This window comes from Coloeus monedula (genome assembly GCF_965178545.1).
Source record: "Coloeus monedula genome assembly, chromosome: 23".
NCBI classification, from domain to species: domain Eukaryota; kingdom Metazoa; phylum Chordata; class Aves; order Passeriformes; family Corvidae; genus Coloeus; species Coloeus monedula.
In genome coordinates this window covers 2,138,086-2,152,558 of record NC_138803.1, presented here as the reverse complement: position 1 = coordinate 2,152,558, position 14,473 = coordinate 2,138,086, and the positions used below count along the sequence as shown (strand labels likewise).

The following is a 14,473-nucleotide window of genomic DNA, read 5'->3' as shown; positions in this document are numbered from 1 at the left end:
GAGGGATGAGTGGAGCAGTTCTCTGTGTGAGAGTAATCCTCTTTACCCTCCAGACAGAGCCACTGGCCATGAGCAGGGAGCTGAGCTGACCAGGAGCTCTCCAGAGGAAATGTTTGTGCTTATCTTTTCCCCTGTCCTACAGGAGCTGAAGGAAGTTGGGAAGGAGCAGTCGAAGGTGGAGGCTGAGCTCCCAGCAAATGTCTCCAAGAACAGATATCGCCATGTGTTGCCCTGTAAGTGCTGTCCCCTCCCTTCTGCCCCAGCATCCGGTGTGGGAGCCCAGAGGGCAGTGCTCAAGGACAGGCTCACCTTGCTTCGCTGCCAGGGTCAGTGCCTGCTCCTCTCCTGGGAGCAGGAGGACTCTTGAAATGGGCCTCAGTTTCCATTTTCCTTCTGGAGACCTGAGGCTTGATGGTTGAGCCAGGGCTGAGCCACCATCCTCCCCAACTCCTCCAGCAGGCTGCTGGGTGAGCCCTGCTCAGGACAGGTCCCAGCAGGAGACCAAAGGGGGTCCATGAGCTTCACTGATGGACCTCATGACCCCAGCTCTGTTTTCCAGTCCCCTGCTAGCCTAGCTGGCAGGCAGTGCTCACGTCCCCAGGGAGAAGGTGCCTGGCAGAGCACAGAGCCTCCCTGCTGGAGCTGCTGAGGCTTCTCCCACTGGGTTACCCAGTTGTCCATGTCCTGGTGAAGAGCTGCCTTGGCATTCACCTGTGTGGGGTCTCTTTCAGATGATCATTCTCGGGTCAAGCTGAGCCAGCTGGGGGAGGATCCACACTCAGACTACATCAATGCCAACTTCATGCCTGTGAGTGCCCACTTGCCTTCCCCACAGAGAGATGGCCACAGGGCACTGTCACAGAAACTCTGGAGGCAGAGTGTCCTTCTGTGAGCACTGGGGGACATGAGATGCTGCTGAAGGCACAGCTGGCACAGGCCAGCGAGGAGCTGGGGGGAAGATGGAGATGTGTAGGTGCCCTTTAGCAGGGGATGATGGAGCCTGTCAGATGGCAAATGCTGTGATGCAGAGGTGTGATTGTGGGAAGACTGGCAAGTCTCTCTGCTTTCTGCTCGTGGACTGTCTATCCTCTTCCATCACTTCCCAGCTTACTGCCCTGTCTTTCTGCCTGCTCTTTTTCCTTCTGGTCTGTGCAGCTGCATTTGAACAACCCTGGAGCTGTGCCTTCATCCCCATCCGGGAGGTTCCCAGGTAACAGCAGGGCACACAGCATGCAGTGCCGTTGTGTGGATCTGTGGGGCATGTGTGTGTCCAAGGGCAAAGAAATACCCTGAGGCCTTGCATGCTTACCCTACCCTCAGCAGTGAGGGGGAAGCACAGGGAAGACCCAAATGTGACTTTCTCTGGTTACATTGAATAAGGAACTGCTTGGAGGGAAGTGGTGTGGGTCACTTTATTCCAAATGTGTAGAGAGTGTGTGCTGGGCAGCTCATGCTTCCTGTGAAATCAGCTGCTTCTGAGATCAGCTGCCTGGGAACTGTGCCTGTGTGGGCTAGGGGCAACAGGAATTTTGCCTTCTACCACAAAAGCAGACCAGGCACTGACTGGTCCCAGGGCAGGACCCACCTGCCTTGGCAACCTGACAACTCGTCTTGCTCATGTCTGCCTCTTGCTCAGGGCTACACATCCCAGCAAGAGTTCATTGCCACCCAGGGGCCCCTAAAGAAAACCATAGAAGACTTCTGGAGGCTGGTGTGGGAGCAGAACGTATGCAACATCATCATGCTGACAGTGTGCATGGAGAACGGGCGGGTAGGTTGGTGCCAGCCCCAGCCCAGCCCTGCCCTGGCAGTGTGAGCTGAGCCCAGGGCTGGGTCTGTGTCCTCCACAAAACCCCTGCTCTCATATGGCTCCAGGATGAGCACAGTCCATACAGCTTCCATGAAAAGGCAGTTTGGGGGAAGAGAGGCTGATCTGTGCAGCTCAGCTGTAGCTTGGGGCGGGCTGAGCCAGCACTGGAGCTTAGCTAGGACCATGCCCACCACCCTCGGATATTTCCGCGGAATCTGAAATTGCCATGTCCTCTGGGTGAGCCACCTCACGTGGACTGTTCCTCCAGTCTCCAGGGATGATGAGACCCTCACAGGTCCTTTTTTCTGGAGGAGGCTGAAATCCAAATGAAGGGGCTGTGAGGGAGAGCTGTGCAAAGCTCCCAGTGGGAAGGGGAAGCACCCCTGCCTGCTCCCCAGGGCTTGTCCTGGCTCCCCTCACAGCCACTACTCTCCAGATGCTCCCTGGGAGCCAAAAGATCACCTGGTCCCTCACTGGCCTCACTGGCCTGTCCTGTTCTAGGTACTCTGTGATCATTACTGGCCATCAGAATCTGCCCCAGTGTCCTACGGGCAGGTGCGGGTCCACCTGCTGATGCAGAGCAGCTCTGAGGAGTGGACCATCCGGGAGTTCAAGCTGTGGCACGTGAGTACAGACCCCAGGGGATGTGGGAACCTGTCAGGGGTTGGGAGTAGGCACTCAGTGGTGGTGGCACCTTTCCCTGCCATTTGTGGGGCTCAGAGAAGATCCGAGCCCTGAGGAGCAGTCTGCCCCTTCAGACGGGTGACACAGGGGTGTCCAGCATGTGTCATGCTGCTCTCCACCCTCACTCTCTCCTTTCCATGTCCCTGCCCTGGAACAGCCTGCAGTTTCCAGGGCATGTTCCCTGGCAGTCAAAGGCAGGTCTTCTCCCTCCCACCTGCACATGTCCCAGCATGGCAGGGACTGTGGGGGAGGATGGAGGAGCAGGAGCCACCATGCAGTGCAGACCTGACTTTGGCTGTTCCCTGCAGCTGAAGCAGGTGTCCTCAAGTCCCCAGGTGCTGCCAGGGCTGTGGGGTGTGTGCCTGCCTCGGGGGGCTGCACACCCATCACCAATCCCCGTGCAGGAGGGTCTCCGGGCAGAGCGGTTTGTGTCCCACCTGCACTACACGGCGTGGCCCGACCATGGCATCCCGGAGTCCACCACTTCCATCATGACCTTCCGAGAGCTGGTCCGGGAGCACATCCAGAGCACTAAGGATGCAGGGCCGACCCTCGTGCACTGTAGGTGAGGCTCTGCCCCAGGGGATGGTGGGAGGGGAGGGTGGGAGAGAGCAAGGGGTGTCCTACTCGTGCACAGACTGTGAGGGAGGGCAGTGCCCAGGAGACACAGCTGCTTGTGGAGTCTCCTGCTCAGGTGTTGAGGACTACAAGTCTGCTGGCAGTCTGCCCCCAGCCCCAGGGCATGGGGCAGGTGGAGATGGTCAGCACCAACCCAGGGCAGCCTGAATGGCTCCCAGCCCCGTACTGTGCTGGGACCGGTGCCTGGGTGTGCTCAGGCGGTGCCCAGGGAGCAGCCTTTAGGAGCATGTCCAGTAGCAGGAGGTAGCCCATGGACTGTGATTCAGGCCTTGTTTAACCTTTGCTGTCTGTGCTCCCAGTGCTGGCGTGGGCCGCACTGGCACCTTCATTGCCCTGGACCGGCTGCTGCAGCAGATGAAGCAGGAGAAGGTGGTGGACATTTTCGGTGTTGTTTACACCTTGCGGATGAACCGGTACCTGATGATTCAGACGCTGGTGAGATCTCTGCTCCCTCTTTTCCCTGGGCCCTCACTTCATTCCATTGAAGTTCACAGGGCTGGCAGTTGGATGAGCTGGCTGGCCAGCCCCAGCACCCCCAGGCTGGTCGCCAGCCTGTCACTGTGTCATCGTGCTGCTGAAAGCAGCAGCTCAGCTGGAGTGGAAATTGCTGGGGGGGGGGTCTTCAGCAGCTTCATGCCCTGCTAGACCCACAACGGCAGCATCCAGAGACCTCCCAGGAGGCTCAGAAACACCCCGGAGCCCTGAGGAACAGGATGAGGCCCTTTGCAGGCAATCCTTAGCTCATACCATGTTGTTGATCTGTGATGCTCCACAGCCTGTCTCCTATCTCCAGCCCTTGGGGCTGGGACAAGGTGTCAGAATGACCCTTCAGGACAGAGACCATACCCACTCTCTCATGCTGTCTCTGCAGTGTGACAGTCTGTGTTGCTGTCTGCCTTTGCCTTCCAGTCCCAGTACATTTTCCTGCACAGCTGCATTCTGGAAAAGATCTTGGAGGAACCTCCCCTGGATTTATCAGGGACAGAGAGGTAAGGCCTTGCTGTGCTTTGCCACTATGCCCACCCTGATCCACAGCCCCTCCTGGCAAAGCCTTGGCTCCAGAACAGAAGGACAGGGAAGCCCAGCCAGCCATCCCACCTGGTGTTGTGAGCAGGGTCAGCACAGGGGGGGCTGTTCCCTGCAGCACGGGGAGCCCAGCACAGAACAAAGTGCCATCTCCTGGGTACGCCAATGCCAGAGATCTGCAGAGCTGTGCTGGGGAAGGCACTTCTCTCAGCCCCTGGCTTCCCACCCCACAGGCATGCCCTAGTGATGTGTTCCCCTGTACTTGGCACTGGTGAGGCTGTACCTTGAGTGCTGTGTCCAGTTCTGGGCCCCTCAGTTCAGGAAGGATATTGAGATGCTTGAATGTGTCCAGAGGAGGGCAACAAGGCTGGTGAGGGGCTTGGAGCACAAGCCCTATGAAGAGCGGCTGAGGCAGCTGGGGCTGTTTAACCTGGAAAAAAGAAGACTCAGGGGTGACCTTGTCACTCTCTACAAGTCCCTGAAAGGTGGTTGTTTTCAGGTAGGGGTCGGGCTCTTCTCCAGGCAGCAACTGACAGAACAAGAGGACACAGGCTTCCCTGTGCCAGGGGAAGTTTAGGCTGGACATCAGGAAAAAATTCTTCACTGAAAGAGTGATTGGGCACTGAAATCGTCTGCCCAGGGAGGTGGTGGAGTCACCGTCCTTGGAGGTGTTTAAAAAAAGCCTGGACGTGGCACTCAGTGCCATGGTTTAGTTGATGAGGTGTTAGGTCATAGGTTGGACTAGATTACCTTAAAGGTCTTTTCCAACCTAGTTTATTCTGTGATTCTGTGATTCAAACTGGAGGAGCTCGTGGCAGCTGGGTGGCCTTGGGATGTGCCTCCTAATGGAGGCCAAGAGGACAGAGCAGGGTCCAGCTGGGCATGGCTTTGGCCACCTATCTCATTGTCTTGGGGCTACATCTGGAGGTCATGCACCTGTCTTTGTGGCCAGATTGTCTCCTCCCTCACACAGAACAGGATGTCCTTGTCTTTGCTGCCTCTTGGGAATGAGCCCTGGGCCGTGCCACCCCTGAGACCTGCCTCTGTCTAGGGGAGACCGGGTTGTCACAGGCCAGAGCTGGGCTGGGAACCTGGGAGATCCCTGGCATTTGAGGAGTGAAGGTCTGCTCACAGCCCTGTCCACCTGCTGCAGACACAGCCTGGGTGCTGCTGAATGAGCTCAGCCTCACCCTTGTGCCCTGGCTCTCTCCCCAGGTCCTGCCCCATCCCACTGAAGAACTTTGCCCAGCACTACGCCCAGAAGGCAGCCAAGTCCCACATGGGCTTCCTGAGGGAGTACGAGGTGAGAGCTGTCCTGGGCAGGGAGTGCTGCCATGGCTGTATGTGCTGAGGGGACCTGGGGAAGGATTGTACCTGCTCGGGCTGGGAGATGCCCTGTAAGTGCCTCCTGAGTGGGTCCCATGCCTCAGTTTCACGGTGGTTCTGGCAGTGTCCCCTCTCCATGGCATTGCATGCCCAGGCACAGCTCCCTCATGCATTCTGCACTGCTCAGGGTCTGTCCATCACCCACTCCTTCCCAGGTCCCTCCCTGGACAGCAGCAGCCCTCTCCTGGCAGCATGGCACAGACCTGGCAGCCCACTCTGGAGCTGGTCTCATGGCACTCCTGCTCAGGCTTCTGCATGTGCAGCCATGACCCCCCTCTGCCGAGTGCAGGTGTCCTCAGGAGGCCCCGGTTCCTCCTGTTCCTGACCCTTCCTGCCCACTGCCTCCTCCACTCTCTCTCACTCTGGCAGGCCCTCCTGGAAGTTGTCAAGGAAGAAGCCAGCTCTGCACCACCATCTTCAGGCAGCCAGCAGACACGGCCCTCTTCCAGCATCCTGCCATGTAAGTTCTGTGACACCTGCATCCTCTTCCTTCCTGTTCCTCTTCCTCCTGCGTGGAGCTAGGCTGGACCAGGGCCGGTAGTCCACAGCACAAGAAAGTATTTTGATACTTTGGGTGAAACCAGAAGGTTACCAAGGTGTTTGGGGTGGAGCATATGGTGTTTGGGACTGGGATTGGTAGGTTTGCTCAGCCTGGAGAAGAGAAGGGAGATCTTGTTGCTGTTTTCAGCTACCTGTGGGGAGGCACAGGGAAGAGTGGAGTCTTCTCAGAGATGTGCCATGGAGGGACAAGAGACAAGGAGGATGATTTGGGAGGGTAATCCAGATCAACAGAAGGAATAGTGAATTTCCCTGAAGGTGGTCAAACACTGGAACAGAGGCCCAGAGCACCTGCAGGCTCTCTGTCCTTGGAAAGAGGCAGGTCTCCACTGGCTCAGACACTGAGTGACCTGCACTACAGGAGCTTGGGATAGAGACCTGTCCTTTGGGAGCCAACATGCACAGGCTGGAGATGAGCACTGCAGAAGGGAGTGCCTTTGCCAAGAAATGGTCAAGGAAGGATTGGATTTGTGCGGCAGTCACTCTGCAAAACCTGTTGGAGCTCAAGACTGCCTTGAATCCCTGCAGCTCCCACTTTCTTTGCAGATGATCGCTCCAGAGTGAAGTTTTCCTTGCTGGAACAGGGCCCTTTCTCAGGGCTGCTGCAGGTGTGGCGCGTCCCGGTGAGTCTCACCCCCAGCAGCAACGCCCACCCCTGTGCCTGGGTCCCCCATCCTGGCTGTGCTCCTGTGCCCTGCACTGCTCCACTGGTCACTGTCACTGTGATCCTGCGTGGAGAAGAGGGGAGTACGAGGATTGAGGACATCACTTCCCTTGCCTGCCCACTTTGGGTTGTCCTCACTTCCCTCCCTCTTTCTCTTCTCTCCTTGCCTCCTGACCTGCTGAGCTTTCTTCTCTTCCTGACCTTTCCTGCAGCCACCTGAGCCAACAGAGCACTCTCTCCAGCAGCAGAGTAACACTCTCATTCCCTACCCAGGGCTGCAGCTCCAGCAGGGACTATCTGGCTGTCCACGGCCCTGACAAGCTGACCATGGAGGACTTCTGGACCCTGGTGTGGGAACAGGATGTTCACACAATCCTAACACTTCTCCCATGGCAGGAGAAGGGGGAGGTAAGGCACTGTGCCCACCTGTGCCATGGCACTGGGCGAATCTGTTCAGTGGAGTTGGGACTAGCAGAGCTCTTGAAACACTTCACTGCCTCCTGAGTCCTGGGTGCAGATCCAGCTTAGCTGGAGCTGGACCTTTCCTGTGTCCAGGTGCTCCCACAGCTTGTCATGGGAGCCAGGTTCTGTCTGCCCCCCGTGCCTGGACTCAGCTGGTGCCCTTCAAGCTGTATCTGTGTGGGACTAAGGGCAGCAGCTCCTGCTCTGCCCAGCCAAGGTGTAGATACTGGCAGAGCAGATTCCAGCTCAGAGCTCTGAGCAGAGCTGCCAGCTCTGGGTTCCCAGATGACCTGGCTGAACCTGCTGGTGTTCCCAGAACTCCCTCAGGCTTTAGGTGGGGGATGAACTGACATGGAGAGATGCCAGGAGTGCTCTTGGTCCAGCCCCACCACAGACCCTGAAGGTGGTGACTGATTATGACAGAGAAGCCAAATTTCAACAGGAAGCCAAATTTCTTGTTGCACACAGGTGCCAGGTGAGGTGTGCTGGCCCCTGGAAGGAGACTCGCTGTGCACGAAGACGCTGACCATCCAGTGTGACTCGGAGAAGCTTGTCTCGGGATGGAGATGTACCCAGCTCAAACTGAAACACGTGTGTGTCCGTGGGGCTGTCCTGGCTCCCACCTCCTGGGATGGGGGTGGGTCTGTAGGATCTGTAGGGGCTGAAAGGTGTGTGGGACTTCTCCAGGCTGCAAGAGCAGAGTGTCAGCAGTCCACAAATGCAGGAGTGAGTCTGGATTGCAACATCCAGAACTGAGTGGATGCAGGAGATACATGGGAGAGGCCCTGGGGACTTCCCCCACCCCTTGCTGACGGGTCATTCTGACCCCTTTGGAAAGGCCCACACAGTTCTCAGTTCCCTCTCCAGGAGCAAGTCAGGGTACCATGGGGAAGGAGAGCAGGTTGCCAGAATCATCATACCCACAGCATGGGTGGTGGGCAGTGCCCCAGCCGAGATGCCTGCACAGCTCTACAGGAGCTGGCAGTCAGCTCAGGGAAGCCTTAGGGAGCCTCAGGATGGGAGAACTCACCCATCCCTCCCCAACATCCATGTCAGCTCTTTGGTCTCACAGGAGAAGAAAGCAAAGGAGAGGCAGGTACAGAGGTTCCTGTATACGCTCTGGAGCAGCAAGAAGCAGCCTGATGTCCAGAGCCTGGTGGAGCTGCTCGTGGCTGTCAGACGGTGCACGCCCCACCGGAGGAGAGCCGGTCCTCTCCTGCTGCACTGCAGGTACCCCAGGGTACACCTCCATCCATGGGAAGCCTCCCGAGCTGGGAGCCACCACAGCTGCTTGGCATGGTACCAACAAGCCTTCCCCTCCATGCCCTGGGGACACGTTGATGTAGGTCCATGGGAGCCAGTGGAGGTTCTGAGCCTGGGAGGTCACAGGGAGCAGTGCTCTGCTCTGGGCAGGGGACAGGGCTAATGGGGCTGGGCGAGGAGCGTGGGTGGAGCAGGCATTCCCAGGCTGGGGTGCCCAGGCCAGCCCTGGGTAACTGCAGGGATACTGGGAGCAGCCCACACTGCTCTCTCACTTGCACACAGAGAGAGCTCACAGTGCATGGTGCCCACATGGCTCCTTGGACTGGTGCCCTCTTCCAAAGAGGTTCAGCTCAGCCTGGCCTGGCATCAGTGACCCTCCCTTGTCCCCTGCAGTGGTGATATGAGCCAGATGGGCACACTGATCTCCCTGGATTGCCTGTTGTACCAGATGAAAGCTGAGAGAACCGTGGACATCTACGGCGTGACCCTCCAGCTGGCCAGAAGCTGCTGCCTCATGACCCCAACTCTGGTAGGTGGGAAGAAGGGGTGGGGGACAGGGTGGAGCAGAGGCTTTGTGCTGACCTGCCTGGAGCTGGCAGCATCCTGCCCACTCCTGGGTGTTCCCTGCTGCCTGGGAGCCTGTCCAGCCTCAGCAGGGATTTACTTTATGCTTCCTCTCCATCCTCTGGCTCTGCCAGCCACCAAGGGCTGAGGGCACTGACTTTTCCCAGGCAAAAGTTTTCCATCTCCTCAGTTCTGGAGTTAAGATCAGTTAAATTGCATGTGAGCTCACAGTAAGTGCAAGGCACTCTTCCCATTGTACTCAGAGAAGTATGGAGCACTGGTGTTGTCCTACACAATCTGCCTGCTCGCCCTTGGCTCCTGGGCGTGGCTGTCAGCCTGGGCACCCGGAATCTGCTGGGTACCCCCTTGGCCAGTACCTTTCCTGGTACATCCCCCAGAGCCTGGTGTTGCAGCTGGGGCTGCCTGTCAGGGGGTCGGTGGGACACACTGCCACAGGGGCAGGTGCCCTGTGGGCTGTAGCACTGTCTGCCGGTGCCGATCCGTGCCAGCCCAGCCTCGGTGTGCCAGTCCTGCTCCTGGCACCAATGCCTCTGGACGTGCTTCAGTTGCTGCCACTGCTGAACGAGCTGATGCACAGCCCTGGAAACGCTCCCCACAGGGCACGGCAGAACTGGGGAAGATCTCTCCAAGGCTTCCCAGATGCAGAGCCTCCTTCAAGAAGCTAATTACATTCTTAATTAATGTGAACCATGTGCGTGGTGGGAGCCAGAGGAGGGCAAGGCGTCCACTGCCCCCGCTTCAGAGCTGCTTTGTGTTCCCGCAGCGCCCGGCCCTGCAGGGACACAATAACCCATAAAGGCACAGCAAGTGCCCATCAAACGCTGCTGTCCTGCAGCCCTCCAGGCTCCTCCATCCCGGTGGGGGCTTGCCAGCACCCCTTAATGTCTGGCGGGGTCAGCGGCTGCTGTCGTGCTGAAGGCATCAGATTTTGGGGGGGGGGGGAAGCAAGGAGGAGGATGAACTTTTGATGGATATCCTTGGCTAACTGTCGGATATTAAGCACCAGCAGCTCCAGAGTGGTGCGTGTCCCAGGGGATGTGCTCTTGCATGTGGCAGTCACTGAGTGTGCCTGGGCTGGAGTCAGCCCTGGGCTGTCGCTGCAGATTTCACAATCAGACCTGACTCATTGAAAGCACGCTCTGGTGACCTGGAGCCTCAGCCATTGTGTGATCCGCGGCATTCCCGGCCCTCCGGTGAGGCTGAACCCGCCACCACAGGGAGGAGGCTCCTCGTGACTTGCGGCTCAGCCAGCACATTAACGAGCTGTTGGGGAATGCTGGTCGGGGCCCCTCTGCGAGTCCCTAATCCCCCCTGCCCACTGCCATGTGATTCCAACTCACACCATGTGCCAGCTGGCCGTGCCCTCCAGCTCTGTGCCCTGAGTACAACCCCATTTACCTTGCTCACATCTTGCCTAGGCAGTCCTGGGCGTTTGTAGCCTGGTGTCATTTTGGGGCAGCCTGGCATTCGGGCAGAACCTCATAGCAAACGCACAGGGGACTTGGGACCTCTGAACCCACATTTGGACCTGATGGATCAGTTTGGTGATACTAAAAAGAGACAAACAATGCAGCTGGGCTAAACCCACACAGATTTTTCTGTACCTCTGTGAGCCTACAAGCATCTACCCTGACCTGCTGTCAGCACCTGACTCTGGTACACTGGGACTACACCAAGGGAAACTTCTGGTCCACAGGTCCCTCATGGCCCCAGGTCACTGCCAGACCCCATGCACTCCAGCTTCATGCCCTGCAGCATCACTGGAGTTGCTCTTTGCTCTTGTTTCGGATGCAAACACCACAGCACATCCAAAAGCCACTGGGGCACTTGGAGGAAGCCCAGTGACATTATTCCTCTCCATCTCAGATGGGATGTTCCTCTCAGCCCCATCCCAGGGGGGTGAAGAAGGGGAAATGAACGTGGTGTAACAGGCTTGATTCTTCCTTTCTGGGTGATTGTGGTGGCACAGGACCATCGTGGACTACTTGGGAGAGCAAATCCTGCTCTGCCATCAGACACTGTTCCTTAATTAGGATTTTTTAAGGCAAACTGCGAGGTTAACCTGTGACCAGGAGGTCTCTGTCAGAAACCTGACTCAGATGCCCCTTTCTCTCTTGCAGGACCAGTACATGCTCCTGTACACCTGCATCCAGGACATCACTGCTCAGAACCAGCTCTAGCACCACCTGGCCCTTCCTGGCACCCTTCTGCCTCCCCTTCTGCAGGGTCCTGTACAGAGCCGGGAGCTGGTGAGAGCACCATGGGACTCCTGGCACAGAGTGAGCCCTGCAGCGAGCAGTGGCCTCCCCTGGCACTGTCCCCAGTGTGTCGCTCACGGTGTGAGCTGTGACGTGGGGTGTCCTGGACAGACAGACAGTGTCCTGCCACGCAGCGCTGCAGCTCTCAGTGCAGACACAGTGACGGGCTGGGCAGGATGCTCTCTTGCTTTGGACATCTCCTGGGATTCCTGGTGCCTGAAAGGTTCTCTAGCCCCCCTCACCACACACCATGGGGCTCTACGGTGCCCCTGAGGCCCAGCACGAGTATGGAGCACCGTGGTCTCCCCGTGCCCGTGGGCACCGGTGTGTGGAGGTCTCAGATGTGCTGTGGACAGAGCTGGCTTGTCTCAGCTGGTGAAACGGTCTTAGGTACAAACAATAAACAGCCCTAGGAAAGCGTGTGCTTGTAAGGGAGGCTTGGATTTTGAGGGGTCCAGCTGATGTGAAGGCTACAGCATAGCAGCTGTTCCCAAAAGGGCAGCTGTGTCCCCAGCCATGGGACACTGCAGTGTCCCTTGGGCACTCGATGCTGCAGTCCATGGCACAGCAGCTTCTGCTCACTCTCATCTGCTCCTTCCCCTGAGGCAACACTTCTGCAGTGAATCTCCAGCCCACCCACAGCTTCACGAGGAAGGGACACATTTTCAGATGAAGCCTGGGCTCCACGTTGTGAATCTGCTGGCTCCCCAGCACCAAGGAACAGGGCAGAGCCACCTGGTTCAGCTGACACACTGGTAAGCAGCTGGCAGCCCCAGCAGTCCTGCTGCTCTGGGAACTGGGTTGTCCATGCAGGGACATGGCTGCTCTGCAAGCAGGAGTGGCCATGCACAAGCTGAAATCACAAGTGACAACTCAGTTCACTGAGCTGCAAGTACAGGACAGAAGGAAGAGTTTAAAAAAAGGAGATGGTTTCACAAGCATATTCCCATGTAGATAAAACTGTACCTGGGACCCTGTTTACCCTTCTTTGCCCCTTCAAGCAGGGTGGGGTTATAGTGCAGTCCCAAAGCAGTAACCCTGTCCCAGTGTGGCCCACACTCCTGCCCACTATTCCATGTCCTGTGGCAGCTGCCTTGGAGTGGGGTGAGGAGACATAACAGGTCTGAGGAGGGGCTCCCAAGACCTGTTATAAGGAGCTGAGAGCCCCAGGTGGGTGACTGAGTTGGCCACTCATCCTAATGCCCCTGTGTTTCCACAAGAAGCTTCTCCCTCTTCCAGAATGAGGATCTGCCCCCCAGAATGGGACACCCAGGGCACCTCAGCATCAGCCATCCCAGCACTGGGATGAGGCCTCTTTTGCAACTGGGTGTCCTTTTTTCCCTCTCCTAAATCACATTTCTCTTTGGCAGTTGCTGTCCCACACACCTCCTGCTCCCACCGTGCACCACCCATCCCCACCACCCAGCAGAGCTGTGCAGCCCCCAGCCAAGGTCCTGCCCGTTGTCCCCTGCACCCACTGCCCAGGTGTGGCCACAGGAGGGGCACAGCTGGGTGGGAGCAGTCTCTCCCTGCACACAACAAACCTCCTGTACTGCTGGCAGAGCTGCTCAGTTCCCTCTGCCTCCGTGTATTCCTGCTCTGCTCCCAGCTCCGAGCTGCAGCATTCCTGGGCTGGAGGAAACCCAGGCAGTGCAGAGCCTTAGCCCCATAGAGGGCTGGTTTTCCTCCCACCCTGGACATGCTGTGTGTGCAGTGCTGGCTTCAGCATAGCCCAGAGCATCCTGAGTTGCCCATGGCCACCCTCACCCATCCTGACCTGCATTGTCCTAGATCCAGTTGCTGTTTGGGAATGTTTCTATGTCACTACATCTTTTTACCAGGGTCACCCACCCGTGTGATGTGACCCATCACTCACTGCTCAGCCTGCACAAGTGACCATCCAGTGACTCGTTGCATTGCTGTTCCTGGTGAGGTGCCAGCATGCCAGGGGCTCTGCAGGAGGATGAGTGAATACTTCCAACATGAAAAGGGCTTGTGAAGCTCAGTGGATATTCTCATGTGCACAAAAGGATTTATGATGTTGCCCTGGGAGGAGCCCAGCCCTTGCCCTTGCTCACAGGGAGCCTGATGGCTTTATGACTTTTATGTAACCAGTAACCCCTAAACCACACTGGTGCTGCAGGATGAGGGCCACAACAGGGAAACATTTGTTTCCACAGCCCCGTAGCCAGGATCAGTGGGGTGGGGCTGTTGGCTGCACACGAGGTCCCCATGCTTTGCAGCAGCAGCACCTGCCCTGTGCATCTGGACCACCACTGGAGGACACAGCAGTGCGCACTGGATGTTGGCATCAAGCAACCAAGTTGCAAAATCAAGCCTGGTCCAAAGAATGATGTGCCATTTGTCTGTCCAGAGTCTGGAGCTGACAGGCTGGTGAAGTTGAGACCTGCCTAGCAGCACAGAATCTCACCAGTGCTGGGGCTTTTACCCCAAGAGCCCCCAAGAAGGAGAAGTCTCAAAGACCATGCATCCTGCTCACACATGCACATAGCCCCATCCTCCACTGGAAACAACCCTGATGTCCAGCTTTCACTCTCCAGCTGCATCCAGCCTTAAAAATAATTATTGTGCTACAGGACAGCAGCCTTTCTGCCAGGACCTGCAGGTCTAGTCCAACATACCCCTAGAAGAACAGTGAAAATGCTGATACTTTCACACTGGAGACTCAATCCCATCCACTGGGAGTGCTCCTCTCACTGCTTCTCTCTCAGCACGGGTGATCTGCAAAGCACGTGAAGGCAGAGCTCCCTGTGTGGGAAGGAGTGAGAGAGCTGCTGGTGTGGGGAAGGGCTGGTGTCATGGCCTCAAACAGGGCAGAGGTGATCCAGACCTGGATCCAACTCCAGCGTCACCCGGCTGGTGCTGCTGGATGCAGCCTGTGGCTCTCCTGGCTTTGTGTGGCACAGGAATCCCGGGTGCTAAGCACTGTAAAGTCCCCAAGGTGTGTATAGAGATGAGGTTTAGCATCAGGCTCTTGTTCAAGGCGTGCAGTCTCCACTCAACACAGACAAGCCTGTGCACCTGTATGTCCCTGCAGGGTTTATGATGTTAAAACACCTGATGCTCATTGTCTCAGAGGATTTCAAAATCTGTGGAGTGCCCTACCTGCAAAGCAGG

General features: G+C 57.3%; 1 protein-coding gene across 1 annotated transcript in view; it reads left to right on the top strand.

The window, feature by feature from the left end:
- The window catches only part of LOC309581475 (receptor-type tyrosine-protein phosphatase V-like), a gene marked incomplete at both ends in the record, with an annotated part of 34,526 nt that extends 23,269 nt beyond the window's left edge, over positions 1–11,257 (top strand). The window contains 15 exons of the mRNA XM_082296096.1: positions 143–233; positions 732–808; positions 1,637–1,771; positions 2,312–2,434; positions 2,899–3,059; positions 3,433–3,568; positions 4,043–4,122; positions 5,375–5,462; positions 5,915–6,005; positions 6,650–6,726; positions 7,041–7,175; positions 7,698–7,820; positions 8,302–8,459; positions 8,886–9,021; positions 11,198–11,257. Coding sequence (XP_082152222.1) covers positions 143–233; positions 732–808; positions 1,637–1,771; positions 2,312–2,434; positions 2,899–3,059; positions 3,433–3,568; positions 4,043–4,122; positions 5,375–5,462; positions 5,915–6,005; positions 6,650–6,726; positions 7,041–7,175; positions 7,698–7,820; positions 8,302–8,459; positions 8,886–9,021; positions 11,198–11,257 — 1,671 coding nt within the window. The remainder of the gene's footprint in view (positions 1–142; positions 234–731; positions 809–1,636; positions 1,772–2,311; positions 2,435–2,898; positions 3,060–3,432; positions 3,569–4,042; positions 4,123–5,374; positions 5,463–5,914; positions 6,006–6,649; positions 6,727–7,040; positions 7,176–7,697; positions 7,821–8,301; positions 8,460–8,885; positions 9,022–11,197) is intronic.
- Between the last annotated feature and the right edge of the window lie 3,216 nt (positions 11,258–14,473).